Source organism: Xiphias gladius, chromosome 21 (genome assembly GCF_016859285.1).
Source record: "Xiphias gladius isolate SHS-SW01 ecotype Sanya breed wild chromosome 21, ASM1685928v1, whole genome shotgun sequence".
Lineage (NCBI taxonomy): Eukaryota > Metazoa > Chordata > Actinopteri > Istiophoriformes > Xiphiidae > Xiphias > Xiphias gladius.
In genome coordinates this window covers 23,786,474-23,808,175 of record NC_053420.1, presented here as the reverse complement: position 1 = coordinate 23,808,175, position 21,702 = coordinate 23,786,474, and the positions used below count along the sequence as shown (strand labels likewise).

The 21,702-nt window shown below is 42.0% G+C and overlaps 1 protein-coding gene across 10 annotated transcripts in view; it reads left to right on the top strand.

The window, feature by feature from the left end:
• Nucleotides 1-21,702, top strand: part of magi1b (membrane associated guanylate kinase, WW and PDZ domain containing 1b) — a 139,709-nt gene that overhangs the window by 84,142 nt on the left and 33,865 nt on the right. For 8 of the 10 annotated variants that reach the window (XM_040159360.1, XM_040159363.1, XM_040159358.1 and 5 more), the window contains exons 3-12: nucleotides 2,849-2,968; nucleotides 5,669-5,911; nucleotides 8,744-8,969; nucleotides 10,130-10,212; nucleotides 11,319-11,354; nucleotides 14,927-14,984; nucleotides 15,979-16,112; nucleotides 17,900-18,019; nucleotides 20,584-20,769; nucleotides 20,943-21,602. In XM_040159360.1, the coding sequence (XP_040015294.1) occupies nucleotides 2,849-2,968; nucleotides 5,669-5,911; nucleotides 8,744-8,969; nucleotides 10,130-10,212; nucleotides 11,319-11,354; nucleotides 14,927-14,984; nucleotides 15,979-16,112; nucleotides 17,900-18,019; nucleotides 20,584-20,769; nucleotides 20,943-21,602 (1,866 nt within the window). The remainder of the gene's footprint in view (nucleotides 1-2,848; nucleotides 2,969-5,668; nucleotides 5,912-8,743; nucleotides 8,970-10,129; nucleotides 10,213-11,318; nucleotides 11,355-14,926; nucleotides 14,985-15,978; nucleotides 16,113-17,899; nucleotides 18,020-20,583; nucleotides 20,770-20,942; nucleotides 21,603-21,702) is intronic. The other 2 variants (XM_040159361.1, XM_040159366.1) reach the window with 1 other exon arrangement.

The window sequence follows — 21,702 nt, the reverse complement described above, 5'->3', positions numbered from 1 at the left end:
ACACACAAAAAACATCGCTGACATTTGAAAGAAAAATGCCTTGAGGCTCAGAGTTTTACAGAGTTTGCACAGTTAAGCCATAAGAATATACAGCTGCGGTAACATGAAAGAAAGATGAGGTTTGATGATGAAAATTCAAGAGAAAGTCTGACAATATGACATAAAGGGAAGCATCTTCAGTTATTAATCAGGCAATGCTCTCTGTCGTACAGGAATAGTTTACTGGGGTTGATTATCATACAAAAATGTCAGTTCTTGATGGTTTCCAAACCACACCATTACAAACACAATTCAGTAAGTCTGTACTTAATAAGCATCGATGTTTGATGCCCAGCCCTGTAAGAAACCCATGTAAACTGTAGCCCCTGTAATTGTTTGTATTTTTCTCTCTCTCTCAGTTCTTTCCGCTTCTGTTTTCTCTCACTCTCATTTTTCTTCTGCATGCATCATTTATGCTTTCTCATATGGCCCAGGCCTTTAAGCCACGCCTCTGTGCTACTTCATATTTTTGTTGTGGAACTGAAAAGGTAGTTGTGAAGCTGTAGAAGACAGTGTAGAGGACTGCGTCATCACTGGAGGACAAACTTCTTCATGTACAGTAGCTTCACCTCGTCTCTCTATTTCCTATCCTTCCTGGGTTGTCCCTAGTAACAGCTGAAACCCAGTGGCATGATGCCTGAAAACTGAGAAAGGACTTTCATTTTTCTTTCCTTTGTTTTCCTTTTTCTTTTTTTCTTTTTTGATCCCTCTTGGATCATTTATTTTTTTGTTATACAGTTACCAGCTACAGTACATTTACTGTTTTTGTGGGCATGCATGCATGTGTTTTGATGCAGCTGCAGCGGCTCCAAGCTCCCTGTGCTACAGTACGCCTGCCAATATCTCATTTGCTTTCTTGATCATGTTCTTGAAATGCTAATGATGATTTTTTTTTTTTTTTTTTTTTTTTTTTTTTTACACAATGCCCACCCACCCATCTCAGCTGGAGAATATGTTGACACTGTTAAACCACAAGCCAGCCAGTGCTAGACGAACCCCCCTCACAGCAAATCTCCAAGGCTTCCTTGTATGTGCCAGTAACTGGATTATGTTAACTCTTTGCCTTGGTAGTCTCAATCCTTCTCTATCTTTGTCTACAATATAGAGGTCAACATCCGAAGAGTTGTTGTTCGGCTCCCCCAATCCCAACTCTATGCCGGAGTCTCTGTGCCCAACTCTCAACCTTTCTTTCCTCCTCACTCTATTTCATAGCCTGGTCAATGGAGCTTTTGTGGGGAGGGGGTATTGAATTAATTAGGCCTATAGCGATGACAGTGTCTTACCCCTGGGTCTAGCCAAGTCTCTGCTTTTCAACCCCTTTTGAAAAACTGGTCACAATTCCACTTCCTATTTGGTTTTCTAAGAGCAGCAGTGTCTAAATTGAGTGGAATCAATGGGCACTTTTGTGTGGGAAGTGAACTGACAGTCGGCTGAATGCTCAGGCTCGGCTGAAGACTCTCCAAGGTTGACATTGTGTAAAAGACTTGGTGCCTGGGAATGAGCAAACTGATGCAGTTTGTTTGCTAGACTTCAGAAGGGATTTGACTTTAAAATCAATTTCCTCTTGATGCACAAGTGTTTGGAAGTTTGTAGGCATTAAATTAATTCTAGTGATGCACAGGAAGATTTACCATCTCTGTGTTCCCCATACAGTAGCATATAACAGAGACAACATAAAAGAATGGACTGTTATTGTCATAGCTCTGTGATCGAACTGATGCATGTCAAGAACATTTTGTGTGAGAGATTGAGTGTTTCCAGAAATGGGCAACATACATGCCTCTGTGCATGTACTGCATGCTCGTGTGAGTATAATGTATGCTTGCTTAAGTTCGGATCCTCACGTGTGATTTATCACCAGTGTCACTGAACGTGGCTTCAGTGGGAGCCTCCCCCCATATCCCCACACATCTATTTTTAACAGCCTATTGCTTACCAACCCACTGAAGATAAGACAGATAGATCAAGAGATGGAAAAGAAGGGAGGCAAGGGATGAAAGCCAAGAAAAAAAGGGAAAGCCCTCTGTTTTCACTGAACAGATGTGTGTCAGAACAAGCAAGATGAGAAATATATTTTGCAGTGGCACTGTCCAGATGCTTAAAACTGAACCATATCTTAAGCCACTGACAAGAGGGGAAATGTGTGAAAATGTGAGTTAGTATGCCAAAGACTAAATCGCTGAAGAGAGCAAAGAAGGAAGAAAGAAGAAAATTTAAAAGAGAGAAAAAAAAGATAGCATGACTTCTACCATCAGTTTGCAGTGTTGCTGTCTCACCATTGTCTCTGCTGTAAAGCTGTTAACCACTGACGACACACTGGCCAACTGTCAGCAGTCATTAACGACAAGTGTTAGAATCTCACCGGCTAGATGCCAAACAAGACATATTCACATTCCCGCCCCCAACATATGGCAGGATCCCACTAAAGTGCTACTACGATACCTCACGCTCTACCCCAGTGTGAGGGACGATCAACACAAACAATGGATCATCTCCATATTAGAGTCTGATATCAGTGTGGAGTGATAAACGTTCTGAGATCACATTATTTGTGATTTTTATCTACCAATATTATATGTTATTTAGCATTGTAAATACTCTCCCAGACACGGTAAATCCCCTGTCCTAGTTACCTTAATGCCTGGAAATTTGGAAAGTGTTTGTTAAATATAAAGTGTTAAGAGGAAAAATGGCTGATAAACCAGTTTTCAGATGGCGTATAAAAAATAAAAAAAAACAACAACAAATCTGAAGGCAGTACAGGGAGTGGTATGAGTTTGCTAATTTCTATTCTGTCTTTGATGTCCAGGTACAACCCGCGCTCCACGCGAAGGAGAAGTTAGTGGCGTGGACTACAACTTCCTCTCAGTGGAGGACTTCCTGGAATTGGAGAAGAGTGGGACCCTGCTGGAGATAGGAACGTATGAAGGTAAATTAGAAAATCACCCATTAAGTTGGGTGTATTGTGGATGACTTCTACAGATAAAAACATGTTGGGGGGTAACTTACTATAAGGGAACAGACCCCTACAGATCCCTCATACCTGGAGAGGAATAGGAATCCTTTGTGGTTGAACCAGCAGTATGGATCTGCCTAGTCTGCCTTTTCTAGGCAGGGTATGAGTTCCTCTAAAGATATGTTAGGAAAGATAAGGCAGTAACAGGAAAATGCACCTTATATCACTTTAAGCACTGTCCCCCTATCTAGAATTACAGGGCCCGTTTTATACTTTGGTTGTCCATCGTGTTATTTTCATGAACAACTGACCGGACATAGTGACTGTGACATTATGCTGACAAGCTATAAGGAACTATAGCAATGAATTATAAAGTTTCATATAAGTTTCAGATTTCTAGAGAATCAAAATTAAACACGAGTGACTTTAGTTAAACTGGACTCGCTGGCACAGAGATACAGTAGGACACTGTTAAATAATTCCACACGGTCTGTTTTTTATTACACACAAATGAGGCTTTTACAGATGATCTAATCCTACTTGCTTGAATGTCATTCAAAAGAACACATGATCTTTCAATGACACAAATTTACTGGAGGCTTTCAATGGCCGTGTATTGTAGTTCTCAGGCACAACTTTCCCTCTCGTTTCTCTCTGTGTGTCAATAAGTGAACATGCTCAAGTTGTCAAATGGCATTTAACCTGAGTCAGGACAGGTGTGAAAATAATAAAATATAACCGAGTCCCTCTGTGCTTCCAGCTAGCGCTTTAACTCGCCCACCCATTGCACATTGTCAGGTGGCAGCCATGTTGTGGCCCTGTCCAGGCCTATCAGCCCACTTTTGTACAGGAGGGAACCATATCCCTGCTCTGCCTTCAGCCTGCGCTCAAAACGTGCCCAGAGTCCACAGCCCTCAGTCAGGGTTTAATGGCAATCCTATTGAGTCACAGAGCACTTGCTCAGATCTTTGCATTGATGTTCGACAGTCACACTGAAAGAAATCTATTTTACTAATGTCTCAGCAGATGATCCCCTCGATACATCATAGAGAAAAGCAGCATGAAGACATGTTTTACTTTTTCTCAAATGGAAAAATTCTAGATCTATTGCTCTTTGGTATGCTACTGCTTTTGCTCTCACCATTAATGGAAGGTCTGATCGAGCAGAGCAACATGACATATTGGAAAACACTAGTTGAACAAGTTGAAGAAAAGCACAAAGAAAGTTTGCTTGAAAGTTGAAAAAGTTGCTGTGAAAATCTTATGATTGTTCTTTCATGTAAAGAACATCACAAAGGAAAATCCATGAAAAATTGATGTGGTGGATTTTGGATATATTGAGGGAGTGGGGAATCATCTTTAGCCACGGTTAGTGTTTGGTAGATATGTTTTGTATAGGTGACACTGACACAGGCACACACACACAGACACGCACACACGCAAGCAGCACAATTGTGAGCCAATGGTGCCTTTGGATGCCACTAGAAATGAGAAATAATGGGAAAAAGAGGGTATGGAATACTGGTCCAAAAGGGTGATATTTTAGTTATTACTCAGTTTTAGTTCATAACCGGCTTTCAACTGGACTCTGTGTTAAAAGTCCAACAGCATTATACATGAATTCACGCCTGAATATTTCCATCACCAAGTAGGTTTTATGTTCCGCAGTAATATCTGTCCAACTCAAACTGCAAACTACGACTCATCTGTAGAGATGTTTATCAACCCGTCTTTAGCAGTAAAATGATGTTATGTTTGGAACAGGAATACAATGATATGATTGATTGCTGGGCTTTAAATGTTGGAACTTTATGCCTATGCTAATTGCAACTGGTTTTGACATTAAAATAATATTTGCTCTTTTCCAATCTAACGTTAGAAGTACTTTGCCAATTTATCTTTTAACAGCAGTTTTGCCACCTGGAGAAAAACAGGTTTTTTGCATTGGCTTTATATTTTTGATGCTTTTGGTACTCTGTCTCATCGAGATGTTGGCTTTAAATTCTGGTTCTCTGATGGTACAGTCTCTTCAGGTTTGCCTGGTCTTACTTTGGATGAAAATAACTTAGTTCTTGACAAAAAAAATCAGTTCAGCATGCTTTGTTCACCCACCTTTTGAAATCGTTAGCTTGTAGAACAATTTGGCTGCAAACAGCTTGACTAAATGTCTTTAGGCAATTTTACAAACTAACTTAGTAGGAAACTGCTACTGTCTTCGTTTATCTGAACGCCAAACAATTGGTGGTATGTTATGCAACCCGGTGTATCAACTTTGACTCACAAAATGTCAACTTAACTGAGTGAAAATAGTGGAAGAAGATGTGAAATATCATTGGACTGAAACACTCATTAGGTTTTGGTAGGTTAAAACAAAGCGCTCTTGGTTGTGAATTTTATTTGGTCCAAACTAGAAAGAAAGTTAGTTTTGCTTCAGAGATTCACATTCTCCCACAGACAAATCCAGCCTCTCTATTTGCATACAAAGGCTATGACTAAACCCCCTCCAACACACACACACACACACACACACACACACACACACACACACACACACACACACACACACACACACACACACAACCCTTTGACCCCTCCTCTCTTGTCCTCCTACTAAAATGCCCTTCTTTTCTCTATCTTTCTTTAATCCCCCCCGCCTTCTTCTTCGTTGCCTAGGTAACTATTATGGGACGCCCAAGCCGCCGGTGCAGCCCCCCAGTGGGAAAGTGATTAGCAGTAGCGGTAGCGGCGGTGATGCCCCACTGCCAGACGGGCTCAGCGGTAGCCTGCCGGGCTCGCAGCACTCCACTCCCCGACGCACCAAGTCCTACAATGACATGCACAATGCTGGAATAGTGCCTGGAGAGCAGCAGCAGGAGGACGACGAGGACCTCCCTGACATGAACAGTAGCTTTACAGGTACGTACAGAGGACATGACATCAAGGAGCGAGGAGAGGAAAGAGGAAAGGCAGAGTACGTGGATGGAAAATAGTGGCACTGAAGCAGGCCCTCTTGGTTTTGGTTGATGCTCGAGTCACAAGCTGCTGCGAGAGCACAATTTAGAGATGGTGGGATTTTACTGATGGCTGTATGGAAATTCTCTTTTTAATTGGTTGGAAGTCACTTTTCACAGATAGTTTCTCCAAATGCCAGACAAAAGGCTTAAAAGCGAGGATGTCAGTTGTGAAATAAAGTGATCAGTAATGTGGTTTAACAGGATTTAAAGTCATAACATTAGAAAGCAGAATCTATGGTCAAATGTAAGTTTGCTTTCTCAAAAAAGTGAAATCCTGAAGAAACAAACTTTTGGGGGGAAATCTGTTAAAATGGCACTTGTGTTGTTTTCTATTTCAAATGTTTAAGAAGACTAGAGAGACCGAGATAACACTTTGCACCAAAATAGGTCCTAGTTGATTTGATTTATTGAACCGAAATTCCAAATATTTGACGATTCCAGCTTTTCAAAAATGAAGATATGCTTGGTTGTCTCCTTTGTCTTTTTGTATATTAAAGAGGCACTCCAATGCTTTACACATTATGTCCAGATAACTTTTAGGAGTACTACAGTACTCCGCGTGTGAAAACAGTTGTGTAATGTCTTTGGTTTGGTGTTGATAGATCTGTTGATGATTAGTTGCTATGCCAGGCAGCTCTGATACTGGTGTGACAACATCCGAAACACCTTGAAGGATCAATATGAATTGATCACTCACACATGATTGTCAGTAGTCTGTTCACACACTGGGGCACCAAACAATCTGCATATTCCTCTTCTCTACATGTCTGTTTGAGCACAGATGCGCATTTTGTTTTTTTTAAGCAGTTTCACACCGTGAACGGGGAGGCAAAGTGGTCACTCAAGGAGTATTTGACACACATTCTGAAGCCCGATGTAAACAAAATTCTGTCTCAAATGGATTTAGGTGTAATTTTCATTTGTTTGGATACCAGGCCAGAACAGGCCCAAGGCAGCATACTCCAAAATAAATTAAATTTGGCATTGATAATCAGGGTGTACAGGTTAGCTAGTTTCACTTGTCTACTGTTTCGGCTTCTTACACCCTCTCACAGTTCAGCCTGCAACTGACCAACAGCTGTCATGTCACCGGCTGCACACCACTTATTCTTGGTTTACTGTCTTTTCCTATACTAGCTGTAGTTGTACAGTAGTTAACTCCGTGTTTTGATAAGCTTACATCATGACTCACATGCCCCTTCAGCTGGTGTGAACACCTTCAAAACAAACAGACCTGAAGTCGGTGAGTACACATGCAGCTCCCTGCGCAGCTCAGCACAGTCTTCGGCAGCAGCCTGAGAACATACTGTGTTTTATTTAGCTTGGAGTGTAACACTAGAATGCGATCCTTGTTTCTGCAGCTCTGTTTGGGAGGAAAGACAAGGAGAATGTGAGTAGCGATGGATGGAGTGGGAGGAGATATAGAAGTGAAGGCAAGGTAGCACGAAATTAAAGAGAAGGGGGGAGTGCCTGGGAGCGGGTAAAGTGGGCAAATCTGAAAAGGATTGTAAAGAGAAAGAGAAGCAAGGAAGGTTTGTATTCTGTGAAGGAGGATAAGCTTAGAAAAAGGAAAAAGTAAGAGAGAGGGAGAAAGAGAGCACTTCGGTGTGGTGAGGGGCTGCAGAATACAAGAGCTTCTTTGATTGGTGAGTAAGTGGTCTCTGGGTTTGACTACATCTGCCTGTCTCCATGTGTGCAGAAATGTAAACTAGTGCCATCTGGCTGCAAGCACCAGATTCTGGATGACTGAGCAACCTCCATATTTGAAATTATTTTAATGATGATATTTGTATTTGGTAGGTTATTTGTGTTTGTGAATAAGAGGGAGATTTTATTTTATACATTTAAAATGATTGTAAATATGGTGCTGATATCGGTGCTATTTTCAAAAGGGGCTCTGTTACTGATGATTTTGAATTAAATGACTTAGTGCTGTCATTTTTTGAGATCTCCTCTTGTGTGTTACTAGGTCAAGAGTGATTTTAAGGAGGTTGACTCAGCTGTTTCTGCCCTGTGTTTTTAGACGGTGGGACCAAAAGTTGTTTATTTGCCGTCTGTGATTGTGAGAGCAAGGAGGGTCCCAGTCAAGTGTGAGTGTGAAAATAAAATAACAGGAAGCTAGGTGATAGCACTTCAGAGGCCATGGTGATAGGTGTGAACTTTCCACTCAGCAGCCTTAACTGAAGCAAATGTCTCTATAGCTGTTAGAAGTAGTTGAGGACAAATGGATATACTCTACAGTAGTGTTACTCTGTGATTTTAGTCAAAAACTACATGACAAAGTTTTGGGACTTGGTGAAAAACTCTTGAACTACTAAATGGAAGTATTTGGACTACACAGGTAAAACAGATTTCTGATTGATGTGAACATTTTAGGAATGCGATAAATGCAAAACTGAAATCCTTGACCCTTTCACTTTCCATTTTTCCTTACTCTCATAGATGTTTTTCTTCATTTAACACAGTTTGTAATGTTAGCAAACTAGCTAAAATTTGTCCTGTGTCTAGTGGCACCATGTTCCTTAGACTGAAAATCAACTCTAATTAGCCAGGGAGCTATTTTAATATTTTAGAAGCAATTGTTTCTGGGAAAGCCATTTTTAGTAGACTATGTATCAAGGTTGCTCTTGTGGCACTCAAATTGTTGTCACAGCTGATTCTTGTTCCTGAAAGTGTTGCCTCCTTTTGGGAGAATATTCTTAACACCAAGCCATGCTTGTTTTTGATCCCCCAGGAGACTCTAGTGAATTAGAAGAGATTCACCCCTCGGTGCGCCCCTTCGCCCCCCGCCAGAGTGAGCCATCCTACGCTGGGACAACCCCCTCACCACCGGCCACCACGGAGAGCACACAGCAGACACACTCTCACCTGAGCCATCCTCCCCCGGAGGACCCGCTGGGACCTCTGCCTGACAACTGGGAGATGGCCTACACCGAGAACGGAGAGGTCTACTTTATAGAGTAAGTAACCCACGATGTGTGTGTGTGTGTGTGTGTGTGTGTGTGTGTGTGTGTGTGTGTGTGTGTGTGTGTGTGTGTGTGTGTGTGTGTGAAATAGAATGTCTGTCTGTTTTTGGTGGGTTCTGCTGTAGCTGGAGAAAGTCATTGTGTAAGCTTCACTTGAATGTTGTCAAAGTTCCAAAATGGTGATATTTTACATAATTATTTCATGCATATGTACATATACATCTGTATATACGATGATTAACTCTCATTTTCGATAAAATAAACTTTTTCCGCAAGTCAGAAAGTCTGGACACAAAATTGCCGAGTTCCACTTTGTAGTCGGACATCAAATATAGAAACAAAGCGTATTTTCTCAGGCTTTCCTAGGATTACCTATCCAGTTTGTAGTTGCAGGTCCATGTTTCTACTTGATATGATGTATGTTGTTGTGGAGATTATTTGAAAGCTTTTGGAAGGAATGGGATTTAGAAAGACATGAAGGAATCTTTGTCACAAACAATATCATGTGGTATAAACCATCTGACTCTCATGCAGCTACTATACTTTCAGGCATGTAAGTGAGCTTCAACAAAGATTCAGGATAACTAAGTCTTAAAGATATAAATTTTGGGAGAAATTAACAGTTTACAGTGACCTGGTTACATTGTACAACGGTGGAATTTTACTCACGGTTATTGTTACCCTTTAGACCTCGATTCTAAGTGATAAAAAATAGTAAGTTTAACAAGTTAAGTTTGTAAGAAGTACCATCACCTTTGTGAGATTCTGTTGCTTATTTATATAGACTCGAAAAACATATTCCAGGTTCAGTGATTTATAACAAACTTGATTCCTGTGCTTTGGGCTGTTAATTAGTACAAAGGCACTGATTTTCAGTCCTGTTGACTATTTTTAATATTGTAAACAGAGGGGAAACTAACCCCTGACTCCAACATCTCTTGACAACATAGAGTAACTTATGTTATTTAACTGAGTTGTCATGTCTATCGGTTCATGATAAACCAGGAAATCTTCAATAAAAAATTGTACTACAATCTTTACATTCTGTCAGCATCTTAGCTATCCTTCTTTCTACATGCCAGACGTGAGGAGGGTTTTTTTCATCTATATTTCCGTTACCCACAGGTAATTTTATTCTTGTATGTTCCATTTAGCCACAATACAAAAACCACCTCCTGGATAGACCCTCGGTGCCTGGACAAGCCTCAGAAACCCTTGGAAGAATGTGAAGATGATGGTATGTCCATGTCAGAGCTTGATTACCATGAAATTTATGTCTGTTTATGCAAAGTCCTCTAAATGTTACACCCCTTGTGGATATGATGCATATGATATTTGGTGTTTTGTCAGGCAGTCGTTGAGGTTATTTTTCTTTTTTTCCAAGCGTTAAAGTCCATGGTTTTCCCAAGCTGTCTCTTCATTTTAAAAAGACTATTAAAGACGGATACATATAAGATGATTAAAATATATCAGTAGTTAATCAATTGTGTCATTAGCTTTCACCTCTACCACTGTATTTAGTGCTTCAGTGGCATTAAGTACTAGTGACCCAGCTGAGTTTTTGAGGATTTTACCAAAATCATTGGCAGGAAAACACCTAATACTTTCTCTCATCACTACTTGTGTAGGTTGTGATTTTGTGAAAATCAAAAATGCTTATGCCACAGTAGTGGTTCCCCCAGCAGTCCTTAGGTGTCAGTGTTGGGTCACAGAAAACGGTGAGCAGTCAATGGATGACACTGCTCTGGTATGCTCCTTCTTTCACCTTTTTGTCAGAGCAAGATGTCCCACAGCTTTGAGGAATCGACTGCACCATTTGCAACATCTAGCTCTAATAAGCAGTGCCTTCCCTGACCTGCACTGAGGCATCCTGCCTGCTCACAGATGTTCAACACAGATTTTCAACCATAAATGCTGGCACACAGACACACAAAGACATGCAGACTGTATTTTTATGATGATGAGGCATGTGATTTGTGCAATTATATGCCTCTATTAAGATGTGCAGACACAAGCAGAATTAAAATTGATAGACGGTTTCATTGCTAGCTGATGTTTCCATCATTCGGTTTCGATAAAATTCTACACAAACTTGTTCCATTGTTGCTTCAAAGCAGACATAGAGATCCAGTCATTTGGTAAAAAAATGCCTTGTGTTTCTTTGTAAACAGGGATTGTAAGAAGGGGCTGAGGCTCTTGCCTGATTAACTCTTGCCACCCAGTGGCCATATGTTGTTATTGCATTTAACTAACTCTCAGTTGTGCACCTTTTTCCCTCTCTGCCCCTTCTCCTCCCCTTTAACAATGACCCTGTGGTGCTGTGCTGTCCATCCCACTGAGCAGAAGGGGTACACACAGAGGAGCTGGACAATGACCTAGGTAGGCACCATATCTTCTACTCCACCCTATTTGATATACATCTGCCAACCCAACGTTCACCATGTCATCTCAGTACGAGTATCACCCTTGTTTTCACACATTTAAAAAATTGTTGAAATTCAGATTGCTGCATCTGAATTTAAAGAATAGAATAGAATCAGTAGTGCACCGCACCACCAGTAGTGGCTCATAAAGAGTCACTGACAGTTGGTGAGTGGTGACTATGACAATGACTCTAAACATCTAGAAATGAGACATTATGCTATCAGAGTTTTGACCTTTACCTAGCCTACTCTCAGCGTGTGGCTTTGACAAAAAACAAGCTGTATGTGATCAGAACACTGGCCTTACACGCAACTGTCAACTTACCCAAATACTACACTCCTTCATCAGCAGACAGTCATTTCATACATAAGAGACGATTGCTGATCCGAGGAAGATTGTTATAATGATGATTTCCTAATGGTTGTCTGTCTGAACCAGACACTAACGGGCCCTCTTTCCCCCAAGGCCATCAGCACACTAACTGACCTATCAGACACAGTAGCGTGGCCACTTGCGCAGGATAAATGGTGTCTGGAGACTGTGCCCTGCACCATTATACACTGGCGGTGAATGACGCCATTCCATCAGAGGAGATAACTGATCAATGATTGTATCAGACATTAATGTTTTGACATTATCTGAAAGTGCATTGAAATGTGGGGTTTAAAGGAATAAATACACAACTGTCATATTGTTCACTTATCTTTTTAAAGAATTTGGAATGATACTGACGCATATTGCTATTGACACGGGAAAGAATTAAACTTCCCTGAAAAAAGCAGCTTGCGTTAGCTTGATATGTAATCACTTTCAGTTTTGTAAAATGGAATTTTTGAAAGGTTTCATTAGCCCCAGGTGTAGGGAATTTTCTCAACTTACAGCACCCTGTTTTTTTTATTAGAACAAAGTGTATTTTCTCATCACTGGCTAAAGCTTCATTAATCATTATTTTTTCTATAGACATTGAGACAAATGACTAAATGTAATGTGAAAAGGGTCACCTACAAAGAAATATCACTATACCTTTAGCCTCTTTTTCTGGCTCTTTTTCCAGCACTAGACAGCTGTTTTTCAGCACAAAGAAATAAAGAACCCCAGATGCAAAAAAGTTTACACAGCATCTATCAGACTTCATTCTTGTTAGCAGCTCCCATTGTTACGCATTTTAAACAGCTGCCATGTTATATCCTCAGATCAGAAAAGTCCCCTGTCCATAAGACAGCCCTCGACTGGATGAACATGTTCAATAATTATCGATCACCAAAATCCCATATAGTTGGGCAAAGAAACGCAATTAACTTCAGTTCTCTGAGGAGGAGCAGACTCAGGCATTTTATGAACGCCAGCACACACATACACAAATCCTCACACATACACATACACATACACACACACACACACACACACACACACACACACACACACACACACACACACACACACACACACACACACACACACACACACACAGTCTCCCCCTGTAGCACATGCTTACTCAAGAGAAATCAATCATAGCCCTGTATCAAGAGAATGAGATGCAAACAGTTAAACATGTAATTCATCATGCTCGACTCCCCCTTGAAATCACAATATGGTCTAGAGGGTGGGATTTAGGAAGATGGGGAGAGGTTGAGAAGAAAACAGTGCTTAATGAGTGAAAGATTTCCCTATCTTTGTCTTTCCCATTTCCACATGCTGAAATGTATGTCATACTATTAAAATGGCTGCAGCACCAAACGTCCTCTCGGAGCTCTCTCTTGCACACACTCGCCACTCACCACACACACAGGTGCTCCTCCAGGAATGGAACTAGTGCAGTGTGAAATCAAGTGGGTGATTAAAATTTTGCACAAGGCGAGGCGAGACCACATTCCATTTAAATTTCCAATTCAAAACATCTGAATCATAATTCACCGTTGCTGCTTTGTGAGCTCACCCTGTACACAACACTAACGCTGTAACCCTGCATTGCTTTTTTGTTGCGTTTGCTTTTCGTATTAGCTGCGTTTACCAGGTGAAGAAAATATGGAATAACAGCTGCTTGAGTTACTTACAGGCATCAAATTAACAGCTGTGGTTGCAGATTCATCTTTGGTCGCTCTAAATCACCTTCAAGCCACGGCTACCTGGGCTGACAGCACTGCAAACTGTCACCTACAGTATTTACAATGCATCTGCTGCTGACTCCACTCCAACCAAGGGCCCGCCTCGTTAGAAAGCAGAGGGAGGCTTTCCACGTTAGATGATTGTAATTACCATCTACTCACACACAGGGCGAAGCGTAATTGGCTGAGGGTAATAATATGTCAAATTTATACACCACAGGAGAAGATTATAGGACAATCTGTGTTTGTAGCCAAATAGAAGCCTCTGACATTATCTATGTGGAGGCCGGCCAATAATGCTGCTGTAATAAGACTATGGAACCGAATGAGATGGCCCTGTCGGAGACAACGGCATCAGTCTCTATGGCAGACACTGTAGAAACACAGCGAGGTTGCACCATTGGACAATTACACACTGCAGAAGTGGTCCGGGTCATATTCATATCTTTTCCTAATCGGCGATGGTTACGATGAATTCACTTTTACTGTCTGTAAGTGCATCTGTACATGCATGCTTACATCACTGTGAGTAAGCAGCCACCAATGCCACCTCCACATATGACACAGGTTTTCAGTCAAGTCAGGGGGCAAACTCCATAGTGAGAAAGTCTAGTGGCACAGGTGAAGTCAGGTCTGTGGTAAATTCACACAAAACCCCAGTGACTTCTGTTAAAAAAAAAAAAATGAAGGCAGTAAACTTTAGCAGACAGAAGTCACAGCCTTGGTACCTTTGTGTTTAGCCAAGGACAGATATCTTTTCACTAATCTAGCCATTAAATTAATTCGAAATGCGTGTCTTTGCAATATTGTTTGGACTGTTTCTCATTGGTATGAAGAAGAGAAAAGGAAAAAAAGTCATGTCATTATGCAAAAAAAAATCCCCAAATCCTTTTCTCCCTTTTTGCCGCACATTGTCAGACTCAAGTCTCTTAAAACCGAGCACTTTTTGTGTGATTTTGTACAATGGCTACAAAGCCTGAATTGTACCTCCTCCCCTTCCCCCAGTTTCCCCTCCTCCTTACCTTCACGTGCCCCCCCACCCCTTTTTTTTTTTTTTGTTCTTCCCACTTTCTGTCCTCCCTGCCTTCCCCCTCTCTCCGACCCCCTCTCCATTTTTTTTTCCTAACCTCCTTTAATCTCTCCATCCCTCCATTCAACCGTCCATCTCAGCCCAAGGGGGTCTTGCTCTGTTCTTATCTGATGTGTGGAAATGTCAACAGTGTGAGGGGACAGGGGGAGCAGCCAGACAGCCTGTGAAGCTGTTGAGTCACTCTGGCCCTGGAGACTGACACAATGGAGAGGCAAAAGGTCTCTACTGGCCTTGCCACTAATGACTCAACACATGCCCTCCAGCAACTTCACAGCCTTGAGGTTTCCTCGTTTCCGCTGTCTCACTCTGTCTTTTTTTCCCCTCTTTTTTAGAACTTCCACCAGGATGGGAGAAAATAGACGACCCAGTGTATGGGGTCTACTATGTTGAGTAAGTGACGTGCACTATATAACCTAAGGACACTCATATGCAAATGCACATACTGATGCTGCTCACAGGCAGAAAAATGAAGAAATGGCCTTTTTCTTTTTGGACATACATAGAATTGCTTTCACACATTTTCAGACTAACAAAAGAAACTCTTGACCTCACTGTAGATGGGAGCTGCTCTAATGTCTGTACAGTTCTGCTGTAAGACATCACTGCCAGATTTTGCCTCAGCTATTCTGGTCTTTTGTAGACTGGAAAATGTGGGCCAATTTGTTTGTGTCATTACCATTTGGGAGAACGTGCAACGAGTATGTTTGTATGTATGTGTGTGTGTGATGTGTGCATCTCATCTTGTGTGAAGAACCTGGGCCTCAGCATAAATATAAATATATTTCATGCATTTTAGACGTTCAAAGCAGCACCTGCAGGCTAAAGGATTTGACATTTCTATGTTTTTTCCTCTTTGTCTCGGCGATATTTTTTTCTAATATACATTATTCATCATTTCCTTCATTTGCCGTATAATGTGGTGCTTCTAGGTGTCTTTTTTTGTGCTGGCAGGTTAGAAGGAAACCTCCCAGGGTTGGTGTGTGATGTGAAAGGCATTTGTAGCTTCTTTGAATTAAGCCATCATCACAATGGGATTTATGTGATGTGATTTGTGAGTGTGATTGTGTCGCGCATGTCTCAGACAGGAGTTCCAGTGTACGTGTGGATGGATGCGAGTGTATTGTTCCACTGTGTGTGCCACTATTAATCAAAGCTTATCGCCATGTCTCCCCTCCCTTTCTTGACCCTATCTCTCTCTTCTGTTATCTTCTCCTCTGCTCTGTGTCTGTCTTCCCTCCCTGTTGCGCTTCACTTTCCTGCTGATATTTACCTCTTGTCCTACATCCTGTTTTCCATTCTTATAATCTATGTTTCCAATTATTTATTCCCCCTGTCATTCATTCCTTACCTCCATCCACTCATCCCTCTATTCACTGTCCCAAAGTCATATCAACAGGAAGACCCAGTATGAGAATCCAGTGCTGGAGGCTAAGAGGCGCAGGCAGCTGGAACAGCAGCAGCCTCAGCAGCCTCAGCCCCAAAGCCAGCAGCCACCTGAAGGTGAGCGCTACATCCGAGGTTCGTTCACAAGCCCCCACCAAGGGCGTCATTTCCTTTCTTTCTATTCATGTGTGTGACTGAGTCGTCTGCATATGTGTCTGTATGTGCAGGTGGGATTGTGTCTGTTTTTATGCCAATTATTGCTACAGTACTACTTGATGTCGCCTGCTACTGCCTTATGATTTGCTAAGTGCCCTTCCATAAAGGCATAACTATTATTTGCGGCTGGACCACGCAGCCTTTATGAAGTTAATTTCTGTTTTCTGTGTTGCCTTCAGATACTTGTTTGTGGTAATAACATGAAAGCTTTTTTCCTATAGGAGAAGGCAGGTAAATTTGGCTTCATCTGAAAATGATCCGTCTGCTAAAGAGAGTCACCTTCCTAACTTGTCAATTAATAAAGCATCTGTAATAAAGCTAATAATGCAGCATTCTGCTCACACAGCTGCCAAAACTCAACCAATAGGTTTCTCCAGCTTCTTGTCTCAAACCTTATGCATTCACAAGACGCCCCACAGAGAGATTAATTGTAAATGCGGGCCAGCCTGCAGGGGGACCGTCCTGTCATGCTCCACCCTCTGCTCATTCAGCAGAAATTATTCAATCCCACTCGATTACCTGCTGACTTTACTCCCGTTTGAAAGCTCAATCGCTCTTCCAAAAAAAAATAACAACTCAATACCTTAAAGCAGGGTTTTTACCCATTTCTTCACCTCTGCATCGATTCCATCTCACTGTTAAGAATATTAATGAAGGTTGTAGTCTGATCGGTGCCCTGATGCTGTAACAAGGTGATTAATCAAAGAAGGTGGCCATTATGTAGAAATGAGTCGCTCTGTTTTCACAAACCTCCATTTATTATAGATATGAAACAGTGTTAAAAGCTTCATAAAGTTTATGTGTGACCTAGTCTGACGTAGACTGATGTAGACTGTTGGTATAAGCCTGCCATTGGCTGCGTTTCACTCGGTATTCTCCTCACCTTCCGTCTGTTTACTGTTTTCAAAATCCCCTTCACTAAGGGAAACAGAAACAACCTCTGAGCAAGCAGCATACATGCTGAAATTGGCAGGTTTTGACAAAGATTTGGATCGTGCTATCACACAGTCGACATACGTGTTTTACTGTTTTTTGTGGTGCTTTCTTTGCAGGGAATTAGTCATTTTAATGAAAGCGATGGCCTCCCAATGTGCAAATGTTTCACCAAAACAAGTCCCCGCCCCACCACACTATTTTGCAGGGAACCGTGACTGCATCCTCGGTTTAGCGCCGCCCAAGACGATTGTGATTGGTTTAAAGAAATACAAACAAGCCAGAGCGTCCCCCCCCCACCCCCTATAACATAATGATAATGGGTGCAGCCAGACCATTCTCCAACGCTGACACAGCACTGTGGAGATGGGTCTGGCTATGCGAGACTATGTGTGACCCATTCAACCTGGATTATACATGTTGTCATTGTTCCTCAACAGGGAGATGTGAAACTGTAATGTAGGTTTCACATGATCTCTGGGTACTTTAGTTTTTTGAACCAGTTTCATTCACTTATCGCTCTGTGGGAAGTTTATTTGTAACTATATACCAGACAGACGCCAGAGCAGGAAATGTGTCATTTTCATAGAGAATTTTTAGCCCTTCTTCCATCGCCATATCCTCTAGCTTTATTTGAAGCAAACTGGTTTTGTCCCAAACACACAGCACAATAGGGCGCATTGTCCGAGAGCTGTTAGCCCTGGTTTCTTCCACAAGAAGGGCAGCTGTGCACCTGTAACCATCTAGAGAACATGTGCCTCTTGCTGTTGCAGAATGGATCGAGGACTCAACCTTGGCTGGTGCCCCTCTGGCCAGCTATGGTGCCAACCACCAGGAGACCTACAGGGACCCTCAGACAGGACCCACAGTGCCCAACGCAATGGGACAAAAACGTAAGTTTCCATCTATAGAATTAAAGTCTAAAACCTCATGAAAACAGGATTACTCATAACTTTTCTGTTTCTATGCCATGTTACCCAGAGGGACTTATTATGAGTTAAACCAAATTCAGCTCTTACAGTGTAGTTTGTTTTCCTGAGCCGTTGCCTGAGGCCATGTTTGAGTTTTCATGATGGAGGACCAGTTATGAATTGACACTATAAAGCAGCTCCCTGTGAAAGTTTCATCATATATTCTTAATAAGTAAAATAAAATTAAGCTCATTCGTTATATACAGTAGACTACATTCTTCCAAGAGAGCACTCAAGGCAATGTTTGTATTTTTGTGAAGACACACTGAATGTGACTCTGCCAAGTACAGTTTTATTTTATATATGTGCACTGTCTGTGTTTACTGTAGCCACATGTTGATTCTCATGAAACATCTGTTATATTGTTCCAATTTTTGGGTCAAATAATGGCCTTATTTCACCCATCATTTAGCAATACACACACCTACAGACTCAGTGTCTAGCCGTTGCTGTGTGTTTTTCTCCTGGTTGCCAGCTCCTTTTATACCAGCCTCCCACTGGCGGCTTGTCTAATTAGCACAGCCATGGCAGAGAATTAACTGCCTCACCCTGTCTCCCTCTCTTACTCTCCCTTGCTGCTCTGTCAGCCGCCGTTTCCCTTTTCCCTCATCAATCTCTTTATTTTATCACATTGGTCGTCTTGCTGGCTTTTGTCTTGTCTCCCACCATTCTCTTCTTTGGTTCAATTGTTGGTCATGTCCGTCTTTCTGTCTTTCCATCTTTCTCACTCTATCTCTCCCTGCCTGCCACCCTCTCTGACTTTGCTATTCTGTACTGTCCTAGGCCTTGACTTTCCTCCAGATAAAGGCATCATGTGGTATCCCTTTATCTCACTCCTTGCTTTCATGTTTCTCCTGCTTCCTGGTCCCTTTTTACATCTCTGGATCCCTTGTGGATAAAGCCGCCATCTCAGCTTGTGTTTTTTGTAACATCTTGCCTGTTGGAAAAAATGCTCTGCAAAGGCATTGCACACGAACACACACACACACACACACACACACACACACTTCATAAAGAAACCAGCTGAGTTCAACAATAAAGCATTTTTCATTGAATGATAAGCTGTACCACTGCCGTAACCTAGTGTGGTAGTGCAGGTCACTAAACACGCATTTCTCTGTGATCCGTTTCTTCTAAATCTACCCTCCTTTCATCTTCTCCCTGTTGATTTTCATTCTTTTCCGCACCTCAACCACATCTCCTCATTAATTTTGTGTAAACTATGAGCTAAATTATGTGAAGTAATTTTCTGTATTTTATGCCTTACATTCTGTCTGTTAATAGAGCTTAGTCTGTACCTGTATATAACTGCTGCTACTCATTCCTCTCATTCTCACCCATGAATACTTCACTCCGTTCTTTGATTTCGACTGATACCGTCTCATACCTTTCTTCGTTTTATTCTTAATGCCACATAATGAGTTAGAGAAAGCAAGAAGAGAAGAAGGAAGACTGAGTAATTGGGTTTAGATTGCACTGTTTGAGCAGTTCTCATGACTTAAGAACATTGTGAAATGTGTTTCATGGAGATTTCTGTGTTAATTAAACCTCTCACAACCATTGTTGGATAAAATGGATGTCTTGCTGGCAGATGAACTTGTTTTGTCAGTAGCCATTTATCAAGGCAGAACCCTCTCTTATATGAACATGTTTTTCGTGTGACCTTCATGTACTTGGGGTGTCACTAATATTTGATGTCATAACTTGTCTGGTGCCTCTCTGTTACATCTTTAAATTCAAAACCACCATTATAAGTGAAAAGGACCCTACATATTAGCCAATGGGGACAGAAACCAAGATAATATTTCATTTGCACCATGTTAGATTTTATTTTATTTTCTGAACTTCTTTGTGTCTCTTGAAGTATTGATATCTTAACTGCCCACTGTGCATGCTTCTTTTGATGGTGCTTTTGACTCTATGCACTTTTGAGTAATCAATATTGCCCTAGTGAGTACAGTATCCGTATGCGATTGTTTAGAAGCATCGTATGCAGCCGTTTTTCTCCACCAATATTATCTTATATAACGAGTTTAAATGTAGTTGCCAAATGCAACCCCTACCGTTAACAGTAGACCCACAGTTGACCCAGATCAGTGCTCAAGGATAGCAGTGGCTGAGGCCTAGCAGAAGTGTCCCAAGGGGTGTAGGATTGGGTTGGGATTGATTGCGATTTTACATTTGGGATTACCCCCATCATCTACTACATGCTATCTCCCTTGTGTTTCAGATTCCCTTCTAACCTAATTAATCAAGTTTTTATAATCAGCCCATTGTAATTCATGTTGTGTCATCTGGGCGATTAGTAAACAGTGGCCAGTAGCCGTTACCCTTACCTTACTTGGTTGCACTGGTCTGAGCCTCACAGAGAATAAAGGTTAGTTGTGTGTAATTCAAACAGAACCCAGAGTTGCTTAATTCAGTTTGTTCTTTACACTGGTGTATGAGATGGGTCTAAATTGAATTATCTGTGTTTGTGCATCCAGGAGGGAAGCCTTTCTTTACTCGGAACCGATCTGAGCTGAAGGGGACTTTCATCAATACTAAGCTGAAAAAGAGTCGTCGGGGGTTCGGTTTCACTGTTGTTGGAGGCGACGAGCCAGACGAGTTCCTGCAGATAAAGAGCCTTGTCCTAGATGGACCTGCTGCCCTCGATGGCAAGATGGAGACAGGTTGGTGTACTGAATTTATTAAAGTTTACAAAGACAAAATACTGCTTTAGTTTGATTTTCTGTATGTTGATTGTAGCATTGTGTATAAATAAGGAAGTGTAACTTTGGTATTGGCAGAAAAATGCTTTACTTAACAAAATTAAACTAAATTCTCCATCTTCTCCACCTCTAAGGTGATGTGATCGTTAGCGTCAACGATACATGTGTACTAGGCTACACCCATGCCCAAGTTGTCAAGATCTTCCAGTCCATCCCAATTGGTTCCATGGTCAACTTGGAGCTGTGCCGTGGCTACCCACTGCCCTTTGACCCCGATGACCCCAACACAAGCCTGGTTACCTCAGTGGCTATTCTCGACAACAAAGAGCCCATCATTGTCAATGGCCAGGAAGCCCCCAACAGCTATGACTCACCATCCAGCCACGGCAGTCAGAATCACAACAACGGCTCGACCAATGGCGGGGCACCCCTCAACGGCCTCCCCCGACCCCACAGCCCCTCTGCTGAGGTGGCTTCTGATACCTCTTCTCAGCATGGCTACCCCAGTGATGTGGTCACCCTGGCCTCATCCATTGCCACACAACCAGAGCTCATCACTGTACACATGGAGAAAGGAGACAAGGGCTTCGGCTTTACCATTGCAGACAGTCCCGGAGGTGGAGGGCAGAGAGTGAAACAGATCGTGGACTACCCTCGCTGCCGCGGCCTCAAGGAGGGGGACATCATTGTGGAGGTGAACAAGAGAAACGTGCAGAGCATGTCTCACAACCAGGTGGTCGACCTGCTCAGCAAGTGTCCCAAAGGCAGCGAGGTCACCATGCTGGTGCAGAGAGGTGAGTGGAGGCCAGTCTCTCTTTATGCATGTTTGTTGTGTCAATACACTCGTCATTTGTATTGTAACTGATGAGAGCAGATAGAGATGAGAAAAGTGGA